The 14,285-nt window shown below is 62.8% G+C and overlaps 3 protein-coding genes across 6 annotated transcripts in view; 1 reads left to right on the plus strand and 2 right to left on the minus strand.

Moving 5' to 3' along the window:
• LOC123346425 (DLA class II histocompatibility antigen, DR-1 beta chain-like) overlaps positions 1 to 4,462 on the minus strand; it is a 42,012-nt gene extending 37,550 nt beyond the window's left edge. For all 3 annotated transcript variants that reach the window (XM_044983817.1, XM_044983818.1, XM_044983816.1), the window contains exons 1-3: positions 4,285 to 4,462; positions 3,489 to 3,758; positions 2,658 to 2,939 (exon numbers count right to left, since the gene is read on the minus strand). In XM_044983817.1, the coding sequence (XP_044839752.1) occupies positions 2,658 to 2,939; positions 3,489 to 3,758; positions 4,285 to 4,390 (658 nt within the window). In that variant the 5' untranslated portion in view covers positions 4,391 to 4,462. The remainder of the gene's footprint in view (positions 1 to 2,657; positions 2,940 to 3,488; positions 3,759 to 4,284) is intronic.
• The window catches only part of LOC123345793 (endothelial zinc finger protein induced by tumor necrosis factor alpha-like), a 1,203,704-nt gene that overhangs the window by 786,032 nt on the left and 403,387 nt on the right, over positions 1 to 14,285 (minus strand). The gene's annotated exons all lie outside the window — the stretch shown is intronic.
• Positions 6,197 to 9,648, plus strand: LOC123346432 (HLA class II histocompatibility antigen, DR alpha chain-like). Of its 2 annotated transcripts, XM_044983826.1 has the most exons (5): positions 6,197 to 6,326; positions 7,194 to 7,451; positions 8,036 to 8,317; positions 8,675 to 8,825; positions 9,064 to 9,648. In XM_044983826.1, exons 1-5 carry the CDS (start codon positions 6,245 to 6,247, stop codon positions 9,065 to 9,067), a joined length of 777 nt encoding a protein of 258 aa, XP_044839761.1. In that variant the 5' UTR covers positions 6,197 to 6,244; the 3' UTR covers positions 9,068 to 9,648. The 2 variants fall into 2 exon arrangements, with proteins under 2 accessions (XP_044839761.1, XP_044839762.1); XM_044983827.1 differs by lacking the exon at positions 9,064 to 9,648 and having other exon boundaries at positions 8,675 to 8,829.

Genomic DNA, 14,285 nt, shown 5'->3' on the forward strand with positions numbered 1-14,285 from the left:
GAACTGGTGGAAGTCACTTAAGCACTTGGATTCAGAGATGGTTGAAGCGATAATCTCACTTTTAACAGCAGTAGCTTCTTCTGCCAGTGTAGGAAGAATATTTTCTTCCTTTGGACTAATTCATCCCAAATCGTTTGGGACCTGAAAAAGCAGGAAAGCTTGTTTTTCTTTTCCAGATTATGAACAAGCAGGAAAATGAAGGTGAAGATGACTGAGTGAGCTGCAGAAGCCAATATTTTAGGTTTCTCATGTTGACCTGGCTGACATAGTCGATTTAATTTTTGTGTTTTTTTAAATATTTCATTTAACTATTATAGTTAAAAACAATTTTAACAAAAACAAACCTGATTTTAAAAAACTTGAATGTTTAACTAAATTCAAAAATTCATATGCTTGTTTTGTTAAAATATTTTATGTTTGCTGCTGAAGAAAAAAAATCCAGAATACATAATGTTGTTGTTTTAGTTAAATAAAACAGTTTAAATGTTTGTCTGGTGATGATCTCCTCCTAATACAGGAAGGCAAGCAAATCCTCCAAATATTAATGATTAACCTGTTGAATTGGAGATAGTTCACCTCCCAGTGACTTCATAAATATCTGCTTCAATTATCTTTGGTAAATGATACAACCAAACAATCATTCATTTTCTGATATAGCTGTAAAACTCATCTGAAAAGTTTTCAAAATAAATCACATTAAAAATGTATCATGTGTACCTTCTAAAAATGAAACCTACATCCATCTCTGAGTTGTGAAGAATATGTATTAAGGTTATAACAACCAACAAGAATGCACTTTTATGTAGAAAACCATGATTAAATCCAGTCTTCCTGACTAGTGTTTTAAATCACGATTTAAATCAAATCCACGCTGCTGGGGAATGATACTTGGTTTTGCTCATGTTAAATGTTCTTACGCCCATAGAGGAGTTCTGGTGCCTCCCTGGTTTGGAGACGCACGGTCAAAATATCCATCCAAAATCTAGCAACATTATAAGCTCCCGAGAGTCTGGTTGTGCACAGGCAGGGGCGGCTCTAGGCACCAGCAAACCAAGCTGTTGCCTAGGGCGGCCAAATCTAGGGGGCGGCAGGCTGGGCCGGTGGACCTGCCGCAGTCATGCCTGCGGGAGGTCCACCGGAGCCGCGGACGACCGGACCTGCCGCAGGCATGCCTGCGGAGGGGGCGCTCGTCCCGCGGCTCGGTTGGACCTCCCGCAGGCATGACTGCGGCAGCTCAAGCGGAGCCGCCGGACCGTGCCCGCGGGAGGTTCGCTGTTCCCGCGGCTCCGGTGGAGCTCCCGCAGGCATGCCTGCGGCAGGTCCGCTCGTCCCGGGGCTCCGGTGGACCTGCCGCGGGAACTCAACCGGAGCCGCGGGAAGAGGGGACCCGCCGCGGGACCGAGGAAGGGTGGCGCAGCACACCGCGCTGCCTGGGGCAGCCTAATTTCTAGAGCCGCCCCTGTGCACAGGCTCGGTAGAGATTTGTGAGCGTGTACCAGCTAAATTCTATGGAGCTCCCATGTGCACTGAGCGTGCTCCATGCCCACAGAGCACCGACACGCCAGCTGCACTGCACATGGGCCAGCCCCACCACATGGCATCAACAGTGGGAGTGAAAATGTTTCCTGCAGCTGCTCCCCCTGGCTGTGCAGGTGGCTGGGGCGTGGCACGGACAGCAGAGACGGGCTCCTGAGCTCCCTCGGCCGCTGCCCAGGCCAGGCAGACGGGAAGGAGGATGCTCCCTGACTGGCGGCTGGGGCAAGGAGCAGCCGGGGAGGAAGGGGATGCCTTGGAGATGCCTTTGGTCCATCTCAGCAGATTCTGTCCTGGCTCCCTGTCCCCTCCGTCCTGGTCCTGCTCAGAGACTCCCCCAAGCTACGGGGCCATGGGGCCCTTGGCAGACCCTGCGCTGCCCAACCCCCAGCAGAGCCACATCCCCTTGGGGTTCATCAGCCTGGTGCAATGAGCATTTCCAGCACAGGCATCCAGGGGCAGGACAAACGGGCCGGGGCTCGGCCCAGCCTCTCGTTCCGCTGCAGGACAGTCGCTGGCTGGGCCCGGGGGCTGGCTGGAGGGGTCGGGAGACGCCCTCGGTCCCCTCCTGGGGGCTGCTCTGGCTGGGGCATGGGAGGGTGATGGGCCCCAGGGACCAGCGCTCAGGGCTGTGTCCTGCCCAGCCCTGGGGCCTTTCCCAGCTGCTTCCCCCCTGTGGAGTGAGACCCGCCCCCAAGTGTGAGAGCAAATCCCTGTGGAGGGGGCCAGGGACGGGGGCTGAGGCACTGAGGGAATGAGGGGGATCCCCTGAGTGTCCCTGAGACACGGGATTCCCCTTCACTTCCTGTCCCAAACTGCAGGTCTGTGCTGCTGTGGGGCTGTTAAACAGCGGCTGTGCCCCACCCCAGAGGGGGCTGCATTGCAGTGGGGGTGGGGGGCCCTGTGTTGGCTGGAGGCTCAGGCTGGGTAGTGCTGGGGGCTGGGGGGGCTGTAGAAATGTGCGCTCAGTCTCACTCCCCAGGGCCCAGTGCTGCTGTGAGGGGGGGCAGGCTGGGGGGGTCACATCCCTGCTCTCTGCCCAGGGGTGGGGCTCTGCCCCAGGCCCATCCCCCGAGGGGTGCCCCTGCGGGATCAGGGGCCGCCCCACAGCCAGAGGCTCTTACCCCAGTGCACGGCGAGGGGCCCCCGCAGGCTGACGTGCTCCACCTGGCAGGTGTAGACGTCCCCGCGCCAGGGGCTCATCTCCAGCATCACCAGGATCTGGAAGGTCCAGTCTCCGTTCTGGAGCAGCTCCGTGGACACCACCCCGGCCGTCTGCTCCTGCCCGTTCTTCAGCCACTGGATCTCGATCCCCCCGGGGTAAAACCCCGTCACCGAGCAAACCAGCAGGTGGGAGTGGAGCTGGGACCCCGATTTCGTGGGGGAAACTTTCACCTTGGGCTGAACTGGGGGAAGAGAATGAGAGGGGGGCTGGAGACAGAGCAGGGCTCAGAGAGAACAAGTGACACCCCACTCCCAGGGAAAGGGCCCAGCCCCCCAAGTGTTCCAGGCTCCGGCAGAAAGGGCCTGAGGGGAGTCGTGTCCTGTCACCCCCATGGGGACAGAGCCAGGGACCGGCTGACCCTCAGGGTGCAGGGAGACGGGGTCTCAGCCCAGGGACCAGAGGCTGCTCTCACACCTGTAACAGTCACACACCCGCCCAGAGACTGACCCGGGCGGGGCTCCGCTCCCTGCAGAGAGGGGGCGCCGCAGCCAGACCCGGGGGCGGCGGGGGGATGGGAGGAGACACCGCCCCGTGACCCCTCCCCTCTCCGCCCCCGCCGCTGAGTGACCCCCGCCCCCCGCCGGCTCCTGGTCCCCGGGCCCCGCCCTCTCCCCGCTCCCCCGGCCGCAGGACCCTCTCAGCCCCTCCCACCCCCGTCTCTGGCCCAGGTTGGGACCACGGAGATAACCGGGGGGGGGGGGGCAGTGTGTCCGGACCCCCCCGCACTCACCTCTCCGGTTGACGGTGAAAGGCGTCCACGCCCCGTAGTTGTTCCGGCAGAACCGGTCCACCGAAGCCCGTTTGTACGCCAGGAGCTCGGGCTGGCTGTTCCAGTACTCGGCGTCCGGCCGCCCCAGCTCCGTGTCCGCCTCGAACACCCCCACGTCACTGTCGAAGTGCACGATCTGCTGCCGGTCGTAGATGTAGCGGTGCAGGAACCGGACCCGCTCGGTGCCGTTGGTGTACTGACACTCAGCCTTGAACTGGTGCAGGAACCGCCCTGGGAGGGGAACGGGCTCGGCTCAGACACCCCCCAGCTGCCCCCGGGATCGGAGCCGGAACCGCCGGACCCCCCCACCGCCCATAACCCCTCCCAGGCCCGGGGGAGCGCGGCGGGCAGGCAGGGCCGTGGGCGGCGGGGTGGGGGTGGCGGTAACACACGCGGGGAGTGTAGGGCAGAGACGGTGCCGGGGACAGGGGTAGAGACACTGAGCGGGCCGGGGGAAGACACCAGCACCTGCCCAGGACGGGGCTCCCCGGGGCGCTGGGGTCTGACCCCCCCCCCGATACACCCAGCGCTGCCCAGGACGGGGCTCCCCGGGGCGCTGGGGTCTGACCCCCTGGATACACCCAGCGCTGCCCAGGACGGGGCTCCCCGGGGTGCTGGGGTCTGACCTCCCCCCGGATACACCCAGCGCTGCCCAGGACGGGGCTCCCCGGGGCGCCGAGGTCTGACCCCCCTCCCCCCCGATACACCCAGCGCTGCCCAGGACGGGGCTCCCCGGGGCGCTGGGGTCTCTGCTCACCTGGGGGCTCCGTGCAATGAGCCAGGTGGGTTCTCAGCACCGTCAGTGTCACCAGCAGAGCCCCAGCCCAGCGGCTACCGGCCCCCAGGATCCGACCCGCCCCCATCGCTGCTCAGGAGGGAGAGACCTGGAAACTCCTCGGGACCCCCCAGACTGAGACCTTCTCTGCCCAGCTCCGAGCACCAGCCCCGGGACGCTGCCCACGGCCCCGGGGATTGGGCACCCCCAGGCCAGGGGCCAGGCAGCATCAGTGCTTGGCAGCATCATCAGTCGCCAGGCAGAGCCGGCCCCAGCAGGGCTCGGTTCCCTACTTCTCCCTCGCAGGGGGCAGAGCAGGGCCTGGGGTCGGGCTGCAGGACTCGCCCGGCGCCTGCCATGGCCCCGGGGCAGCTGGAGAGCGGGGCCGGCCCAGGGACCAGCCCCCCCCAGAGCAGGGCCCCCAGCAATGGGCCTGGGACCTTCCGTCCCCTTCCCCGGTGCCTCGACCCTCTGCTGCCGGCTGGGGCAGGACGGGTGTGGGGCGGGTTGCTGGTTTGTTGGGGGGTAAATTTAGTCTCGGGAAGGTTTGGGGCTGGCCCCACAGAGAAAAGTTCTGAGCTTCCCCTCCCCCCCCTCTGAGCCCCTCCCCCTCTCTGCTGCATTCACCCCCCACCCCGTGGGGCAGGGCCGGGCCAGTGTCCCCGCGGCCCAGCTGGGGGGGGAGGCCCAGAGGAGTCAGTGACTGGCCCAGGGTCACACACAGTCTGTGGCAGGGCCGGGAATGACCCCAGGGCTCCTGGGTCCCAGGCCAGCCCCTCTCTGGCCCCTCCAGCGCCCGGCCCCTCCTGCTGGGGGCAGTGTGAACACCCAGAGCGTGGGGGGATGGGTGAGTTGGCGCCATGGAGCGGGAGGCAGGTTTGGGCAGGGGACAGGGACCAACGTGCCCCACACAGGCCCAGGACAGACCTGGGGGGAGGGAGTTTGGTCACTAACAGCAGATTGGAGCCGGCAGCTTCTAGAGGTACAGAGCTTCTGTCCCTTCCCCTGCCCTCGGGGCCAGCCAGGCCTCTGCTCTGGGGCCAGATCGGAGCCGGTGCCCCCCAGAGGGGAAAGGCTCCAGGGTCCTACCAAATTCATTGTCCATCTGGGGCAATTTCACAGCCATAGGATTTAAAAATCTGAAATTTCAGGGTGTTGTGACTGTGGGGGTTCTGACCCAACAGGGAGTTGTGGGGGATTGGCAGGTTATTGTAGGGGGTGCGGTATTGCTACCCTTACTTCTGCGCTGCTGCCTTCAGAGCTGGGTACTTGGCCAGCAGCAGCCGCTCTCTGACCACCCAGCTCTGAAGGCATCGCAGAAGTCAGGGTGGCAACACCACAACCCCCTATAATAATCTCGCGACCCCCCTGTGATCGATCCCCTTTTGGGTTGGGCTCTCCAGTCTGAGACACGGTGGTCTCCCCTGTGAAATCTGGTCTTTTGTGTACTTTTACCATTACCACCCTATCCTAGACAGAGTTCATGGTCCGTGATGCATTTTTCACAGCTGTGAATTTGATAGGGCCCTACCCAACTGCATGAATGATCCCCACCAAACCCCTTTCATGGCCTGGTCTGCACTTAATGCGTCTCCCAGCAGAGCTCTGCGGGTCCAGGGTGTGACACCCCCCCCTGCCAGCGCCGCGTCCATACCAGGGGGGTCAGAGCCGCCCTGCTCCAGGCCCCACCGTGCAGCCCCAGCCCCGGGAGCTGGCGTACAGTATTTCTCCATCTCCCCTCTCAGCGAGGCTCAGCGCTGCTGCTCTGCCCGGTAACAGCCTGATCGGTGCAGGGATTTCTGCCATTGGGTGCGGGCCCCTGGGACAGGCTCCCCTGGCCAATGCTGGGTGCTGCCCCCGCCCCAGGGTGTGACATGTGCCCCCCACGCCCGGCCCCCTAGTGCTGCCGGCCCCATGCCCAGCCCAGTGCCGGGGAGAGGAGATGGGCGCAGGACGGGGCGTCCCCATGGCCCAGCTGGCCCTGCTCACCCTGCTGGCCCTGCCGGGCACCGGGGCAGTGACAGGTACGGGGGGGGGGGGGAGGGGAGCCAGACTGGGGGTGGGGGATGCGGGGAGGAGGGTCTCACCCCCTAGTGGTGAGGGGATGGGGTTGGCAGGCAGGAATGGGGGGCTGATCTGGGCAGGGTGAGGGCTGCAGGGAGGAGGGTCTCACCTCCATGCCAGCAGGGGAGGGGAGGCTGGTGCGGGGGCAGCAGAGGGATTGCGGGGAAGTGACTGTGGTTTGGGTACGACACAGCCCTGCCCTAGGGGTGCAGCCCCCTTCCCCCACAGGGACTCGGGGCCTGATCCCCCCAGGGGGGTGCCAGGCACAGGGGGGGTGGGGGAACATTCCCCAAAGAGCCGCGCCAGGGCCAGACCCTGCTGAGCAGTGAGTGCGTCTGTGCAGAGCAGGGAGTCCCTGGCCCCGCTCCCCGGCCTGGCCCCATTGTCCCCATCCCCCCAGGGCTCAGACCCACGGTGCCGGGGGGGCGGGGGAGGGCTCTGTGGGGCCGACTCTCCTCTGCTGGTGGTGGCGGGTTCCCTCCTCTGCAGTCGCTCGGTAAGATCCTGCCGGGCGAGCTGGGGTCAGCGAACGACTCCCTAGGATGCAGGTGCCCAACTCCCTTGGGCCCTGGGGGATCCCAGCCTCAGCCCTGAGATAGACCCCCTCCCCCTCCTGGAGTGTGTCTGACCCCCCAGCGCAGCTTTAATGTCTCCCCAGCATAATACCAGGGTCCCTGGGTCCCTGCACCCACTTTCCCCTCACACCGGGGCGCCCCAGTGCCAGGGTCACGGCCGGGGGCTGTGGCCCCAGGGGAAGAGATCAGAGACCCTGTATCCCAGGGGAGGGGCTGGTGTGGGTGCTGATGGGGATGCCCGTCTCCCCGCAGTGGATCACGTGATCTCCCAGGCGGAGTTCTACCAGCGCATGGACCGATCCCAGCAGGGGTCCGGGGAGTACATGCAGGAGTTCGACCAGGATGAGACCTTCCACGTGGACCTGGAGAGGAAGGAGACCGTCTGGCGCCTGCCCGACTTCAGCAAGTTCACCAGCTACGAGGCGCAGGGCGCCCTGCGCAACATCGCCATAACCAAGAACAACCTGGAGATCCTGATCAAGAGGTCCAACCGCACACGGGCTGAGAACGGTGGGACATTTTCCCTGCCAGGCACCCTCCTGGGACCCGTCCCTCCCCATGCCCACCTACTGCGACTCCCCACTCAGCTCCCGCCCCCAGCCCCTGGAGGGCTCCGGGGGCCAGTCAGCCGGGCCAGGGCTCTGCAGGGCAGGGGGCCCGGGCAGTTCTCACCCTCCAGGCTGGGGGCCCAGGGCAGCTCCTTTGCCGAGGGCTGTTCATGGCCCCTGCCCAGCGCCAGGCCCTGCCCCTGAGGGATTCTCTCCCCTGCCCCTGGTGCCCCATGAGCCGTCAGTGCAGGGAGCTGGGACGGCCCCGGTGACGCCCCCACAGTCCTGGGGAGAGACCCTGAGCTGGAGCGTGAGCACCAGGGACTGGCTGGCTCAGGGGGGCAGGGAATGGGGCAGGGGCCTGTCCCCTCTGGGGGGCGCTGGCTCCAATCCGGCCCCAGGGCGGGGACTGGCTGGCTCAGGGGGGTGGGGAATGGGGCACGGGGCCTTTCCCCTCTAGGGGGCGCTGGCTCCGATCCGGCTCCAGGGCGGGGACTGGCTGGCTCAGGGGCAGGCAATGGGACCCACTGACCCCTGTCTCCCCAGTGCCCCCTGAGGTGACCGTGTTCCCCGAAGACCCCGTGGAGCTGGGGGAGCCCAACGTCCTGATCTGCTTCGCGGACAAGTTCTCCCCGCCGGTGCTCAGTGTGACGTGGCTGAAGAACGGGCAGGAGGTGACCGAGGGCGTCTCCGAGACCGACTTCTACCCCCGCCAAGACAACTCCTTCCGCAAGTTCTCCTACCTGCCCTTCCTCCCCAGCCAGGGCGACTTCTACGACTGCCGGGTGGAGCACGGGGGGCTGGCCGAGACCTTCACGAAGCACTGGGGTGAGGCCGGGGCGCCCGGGGACCCTGCTGGGCACAGGGCTGGGAGCCAGGACTCCTGGGTTCTATCCCGGCTCGGGGAGGGGAGTGGGGGCTGGTGGTTAGAGTGGCGGGGCTGGGAGCCAGGACTCCTGGGTTCTCTCCCCATCTCTGGGAGGGGAGTGGGGACTGGTGGTCAGAGCAGGGGGGCTGGGAGCCAGGACTCCTGGGTTCTCTCCTGGCTCTGGGAGGGGAGTGGGGGCTGGTGGCTAGAGCAGGGTGGGCTGGGAGCCAGGACTCCTGGGTTCTATCCCAGCTCTGGGAGGGAGGGACAGGAACAGCCCTCTTCACTCCATGGGCTTCTCCTCCTCCTCTCTCCAGAAGCCCAGGTGCCCAGCCCCGTCCCCGAGACCACAGAGACCCTGGTGTGCGCCCTGGGCCTGGCCATGGGCATCGTCGGCATCATTGTGGGCACCATCCTCATCGTCAAGGGGATGAAGATGAACGCCGCCCGCAACCCGCGGGGCCCCCTGTGAGTAGCCGCTGCCTGGGGAGGCACCCGCTGCACCCGCAGCCCCTGGGCCCACCCAGCACCCACTGGGGAGACCCCCCACCCGCTGGGCCCCACCAGCCAGCCACAGCCCCTCCCCGACACAGCACCCCCTGTATTAATGGGAGAGTCCCTGGGGGTGCTGGGGAGTGACCCTGATCCCTGCCAGTCTCATGTTGGGGCCCAGGGCTCCTGGTAACTGACCCTCTTTGCCTTTCAGATAAACACAGGGAGGAGTCAGAGCCCTCGAATCCGCCCGGTGCCTTCGTGGGACCCACTCGCACAGCCCCCTCCCCTCCTGCTGCCCCCAGCGTCCCTGCTCCGCTCCCGTCGGTGCCAGCTGCTGTACCCCGGCAGGAGCCCCCCGGACCCGTAACCGTGACATCCAACCCGTTAGAGACTCACTGGGGAGCCGGTGCCTCCGGTTGTCCCTGCGCCCACTCTGTGCTTGGGATGGGGGAGCCTATGCAGGGAGAGGGCTGCTGCCCCGTGGGGTGGGAATGGGGGTCGCCCCCTTGTCGGGGGCAGCAGGGCCCATGGGGCTGATCCAAACCCCACTGCCGTCATGGGGAAGGTTTCTCTTGACTCCAGTGGGCGCTGGATTGGGCCCCAAGCCCGGCCCCTATTGGCCAGCGGCTGCTGTCAGTCACCCCAGGTAAAGCCCCTCCAGCCATTACCCAGAAGGCTTTGGGCCTGATTTGGCCATTCCCGGTCAATGGGGTCCCTGTGGGGTGGGATTGGGCCCATGGCTGGGGAGCAATAACGTGGGTTTGGGACGTTCCTGAGTTTTTTATCCTGATTTAAAATCTGGTCAGTCTAGGCCGTGCCCGCGGCAGCCTGTGTTATCCCAGCCCAGCCACAGTCTGTCCAGGGGCACCAGGTTACACTGGGAGTTTGGTATGAGAGGTAAGGAAGGAGCCAGGACTCCTGGGTTCTCTCCCAGCTCTGGAAGCGGAGTGGGGGCTGGTGGGTTAGAGCAGGGGGGCTGGGAGTCAGGACTCCAGGGTTCTATTCCCATTGCTGACTCTGACTTGCCGCATGCCCTTGGGTAAATTATCTTCCTCTGCCTCCTTTTCCCCTTGTGTGAAATGTGGCCGTTCTCCCCTGGGTCGGTGCGGGAGGCTCGGGGGCAGAGGGATGGTCCATGGAGCACTCTGAGCTCGTCCCATGGCCGGGAGCCCAGGAGCAGGGCAGGGCTCATGGGCCAGGCTCCCCAGGACTGAACCCCGCAGGGCGAGCAGCTGCAGAGAGACACTGGCCTGTCTGGGGGCTGCGGTGACGTCCCCCAGGCTGGGGTCACCATGACACAAAGGGCAGATCCCCTCCTCTCCCCCCCCCGAACGTGGCACTGAGCCGTAGCCCAGCTTCCTCGCACCCCTTCCCTGGCACAAGCTAAGAGACCCCGCCCCACCCCCGGCTCCCACCAGCAGCGATTGGCTGCTCCAATCCGCCAATAACACCACCAACCAGCCAAGCTCTCCCATTGGCCGCCGGAGCCTCGGTCCAGCCTCGTGCGTGTTCCCATTGGCTGCCACCATCCAGCTGCCCCTGGGAAAATGGTCCCAGGTCCCTTTAGGCAGCTCCAGACACCGGCCCTGGGCTTCTACCAGTTGGGGAGGCCCTGGGGGCCTGGGCGTGTGGCAGGGGAGGGGGGGGCGCTGTTTCCAGTGGGGGCACGGCTGGGGGGGGGCGGCTGCTTCCAGTAGGGGTGGGGGGGGTGGGCACACAGCTTGGGGGGCTGCTTCCAGTGGGGTCTGGCAGGGCCGAGCTAGTCAGTAGCTGGGTGAGCCGAGAGACGATGTAACCCCACCATGGGGCGCGTCTGCAAGGACACCGAGGCTGGGCAGTGATGCTGGGACGGGTCAGTTACACACAGCGAGCTGGGGCATGCAGGGAGCTGGGCCCATTCACGCGTGTTTTCACACAGCCAGGGCCAGGCTGGACAACCAGGAACTGAGGATGGGGGTTAGGTGGGCTATATTCTGAGATGCAGAGACCCTGAACACGATGTGGGGGTCAAGTCAGAACCCAACGAACGTGAGCTCCCAGGGCTGTGCTGTGTCTTGGGGGGTAGGTGTGACCCTGGGCTGTAGGAAAAGACGGTTACTCACCGTAGTAACTGTGGTTCTTCGAGATGTGTTGCTCCTATCCATTCCATGTAGGTGTGCGCGCCGCGCGTGCACGGCTCTTCGGAACATTTTTACCCTAGCAACTCCGGTGGGCCGGCTGGTGCCCCGTGGAGTGGCGCCGCCATGGCGCCGAATATATACCCCAGCCGGCCCATCCGCTCCTCCGTTCCTTCTTGCCGGCTACTCCGACAGTGGGGAAGGAGGGCGGGTCTGGAATGGATAGGAGCAACACATCTCGAAGAACAACAGTTACTACGGTGAGTAACCGTCTTTTCTTCTTCGAGTGATTGCTCCTATGCATTCCAGTCAGGTGATTCCCAAGCCTTACCTAGGCGGTGGGGTCGGAGTGAGATGTGGCAGAGTGCAAGACTGCGGAGCCGAAGGCTGCATCGTCTCTGGATTGTTGCACCAATGCGTAGTGGGAAGCAAAGGTGTGAACAGAAGACCAGGTAGCCGCCCGACAGATGTCCTGAATGGGGACATGGGCCAGGAAGGCGGCAGACGAGGCTTGCGCTCTCGTAGAGTGAGCGGTGAGGCAGCTAGCTGGCACACGAGCAAGCTCGTAACATGTCTGGATACATGATGTTACCCAGGAGGAAATCCTCTGAGAGGAGACCGGCTCGCCTTTCATGCGATCGGCAACCGCCACGAATAGTTGGGGCGAATGCTGGAAGGGTTTTGTTCGCTCTATGTAAAATGCGAGGGCCCTGCGGACGTCGAGGGTGTGAAGCTGTTATTCACAACTTGAGGCGTGTGGCTTCGGGAAAAAGACCGGGAGAAAAATGTCCTGGTTCAAATGGAAGGCCGACACCACCTTAGGAAGGAAGGCCAGGTGTGGCCGAAGCTGCACCTTGTCTGCATGGAAGATGGTATACGGCGGACCAGCCGTTAGGGCATGAAGCTTGGAAACTCGCCTCGCTGAAGTTATAACGACGAGAAAAGCCGTTTTCCATGATAGATAGAGCAGGGAACACGTGGCCAAGGGCTCGAAGGGGGCTCCCATGAGCCTGGCTAGAACTAGGTTCAAATCCCAGGACGGGGTAGGACGCCGTACTGGTGGGAACAAGAGATCTAGGCCCTTAAGGAAGCGGGAAACCATCTGGTTGGAAAAGATGGACCGTTCTCCTACGCCGGGTCGGAAGGCGGAGATGGCCGCCAGGTGCACCTTCAAGGAGGAGACCGCGAGACCTTGCTCCTTGAGATACCAGAGGTAGTCCAGGATCGTAGGAATAGGGACTGCGAAAGGATCGAGACCCTTCTGATCGCACCAGAGTGTGAAACGCTTCCATTTTGCGAGGTAGGTTGAGCGAGTGGAAGGCTTCCTGCTTTCCATTAGGACTTGCTGTACCTCAGCCGAACAGACACGCTCCGCGCGAGTCAGCCACGCAGGCACCACGCTGTAAGATGGAGGGACTGTAGGTCCGGGTGGCGAAGCCTGCCGAAGTCCTGCGTTATCAAGTCCGGCCATAATGGGAGGGGAATGGGATCCCATACTGAAAGCTCGAGCAGCAGAGTGTACCAGCACTGTCTCAGACAGGCCGGAGCAACGAGTATGAGGCGGGCCCTGTCCCTCCGCAGTTTGAGTAGCACCCGGTGCACAAGGGGAAACGGAGGGAAGGCATATAGCAGGCGACCCGTCCAGGGGCGGAGAAAAGCGTCCGATAGGGAGCCCTGGGAGCGACCCTGGTAGGAGCAGAACTGGTGGCATTTGCTGTTCTCTTTGGAGGCAAACAGGTCTATTTGGGGAAAGCCCCACCTTTGGAAAATTGTGTGCACCACATCCGGACGAAGGGACCACTCGTGGGAGAGGAACGACCTGCTGAGACGGTCGGCCAGCGTGTTCTGCACTCCTGGAAGAAAGGACGCTACCAGGTGAATCGAGTGGGCTATGCAGAAGTCCCAAAGGAGCATCGCTTCCGTGCACAGCAGGGAGGAGCGGGCCCCGCCCTGTTTGTTGACGTAAAACATCGCTGTCGTGTTGTCCGTGAAAACAGCCACACAGCGCCCTTGGAGGTGGGCGTGGAAGGTTTGACACGCCAAGCGGATCGCCCACAGCTCCCTGACATTGATATGGAGGGAGAGCTCTCGGGGCGACCAGAGACCTTGGGTGTGAAGGTCGCCGAGGTGTGCTCCCCATCCCAACGCCGAGGCATCCGTGGTCAGGGTGACGGACAGGCGAGGAGGGCGGAATGGGACTCCTGCACACACGACCTCTGGGTCCAGCCACCAGTTGAGCGAATCGAGGGTCGAGCCTACAATCCTTTCCCACCGTTGTTGTGGGAAAGGATTGTAGGCTCCAGACGAGGGAAACCATAGTTTGGTGCCGAGGTCGAGGGAGGCAGGCCCTGGCCAAATTGGAATCCAGGATCACTCCGATGAACTCCACCCTTTGCGATGGAGCTAAAGTGGACTTCTCTGCATTTATTAGAAGTCCGAGACACTGAAATAGGGCAAGGATGTCGGCCACTTGACGCGCTACCAGTTGGCGGGATGGGCCGCGGACCAGCCAGTCGTCGAGATACGGGTACATGTGTATGCAATGACGGCGGAGGGCTGCTGCCACCACTGCCATGCACTTGGTGAAAACCCGTGGCGCGGTGGACAGGCCGAAGGGTAGCACCGTAAACTGGTAGTGCGTGTTGTTGATGACGAAGCGCAGGTAGCGCCGATGAGGAGGGTAAATCACGATATGGAAATACGCGTCCTTCATGTTGAGGGCGGCAAACCAGTCTCCCGGATCCAGGGAGGGAATGATGGTCCCCAGGGTTACCATGCGGAACTTGAGCTTGAGTAGGTATCTGTTGAGCTCTCGGAGATCTAGTATAGATCGTAGACCTCCATTCGCCTTGGGGATTAGGAAATATCGGGAATAAAATCCCCTGCCTCACATGTCGCTCGGCACCTCCTCTATGGCACCCAAACCCAACAGAGTCTCGACCTCTTGCAAGAGGAATTGCTCGTGAGAGGGGTCCCTGAAGAGGGACGGGGAGGGAGGAGGCGAAACAAATTGAAGGCGGTAACCAGACTCTACCGTGCGCAGTACCCAGTTGTCCGTTGTTATCTGGGAGCACGCCGGGAGGAAGTGGGAAAGACGGTGGCAAAATAACGGGGAAGGATCCGGTGAAGACACTGATGGGCTGTCCTCGGGCGTCCCATCAAAAGACAGACTTAGGCCCCTGAGGGGCTTTGGAGGGTGTTTGGGACTGATTACCCTGGTTGCCCGACGGTCTACGGTGGCTCACCCTGCCTCTGCGCCTATTATCAGGCCGTGGCCGGCCTTGACTAAACGGGCGGTACGGCTGCTGCCGGAAGG

The sequence above is a fragment of the Mauremys mutica genome, chromosome 12 (assembly GCF_020497125.1).
Source record: "Mauremys mutica isolate MM-2020 ecotype Southern chromosome 12, ASM2049712v1, whole genome shotgun sequence".
NCBI classification, from domain to species: Eukaryota; Metazoa; Chordata; order Testudines; family Geoemydidae; genus Mauremys; species Mauremys mutica.

What these genes read in the sequence shown, in the direction of transcription:
- LOC123346432 (XM_044983826.1), top strand. Translation starts at nt 6,245, where the DNA reads ATGGGCGCAGGACGGGGCGTCCCCATGGCCCAGCTGGCCCTGCTCACC. An exon ending in CCGCACACGGGCTGAGAACG is followed by an intron (nt 7,452 to 8,035) that starts GTGGGACATTTT and finishes CTGTCTCCCCAG; the next exon opens with TGCCCCCTGAGGTGACCGTG. An exon ending in GACCTTCACGAAGCACTGGG is followed by an intron (nt 8,318 to 8,674) that starts GTGAGGCCGGGG and finishes TCCTCTCTCCAG; the next exon opens with AAGCCCAGGTGCCCAGCCCC.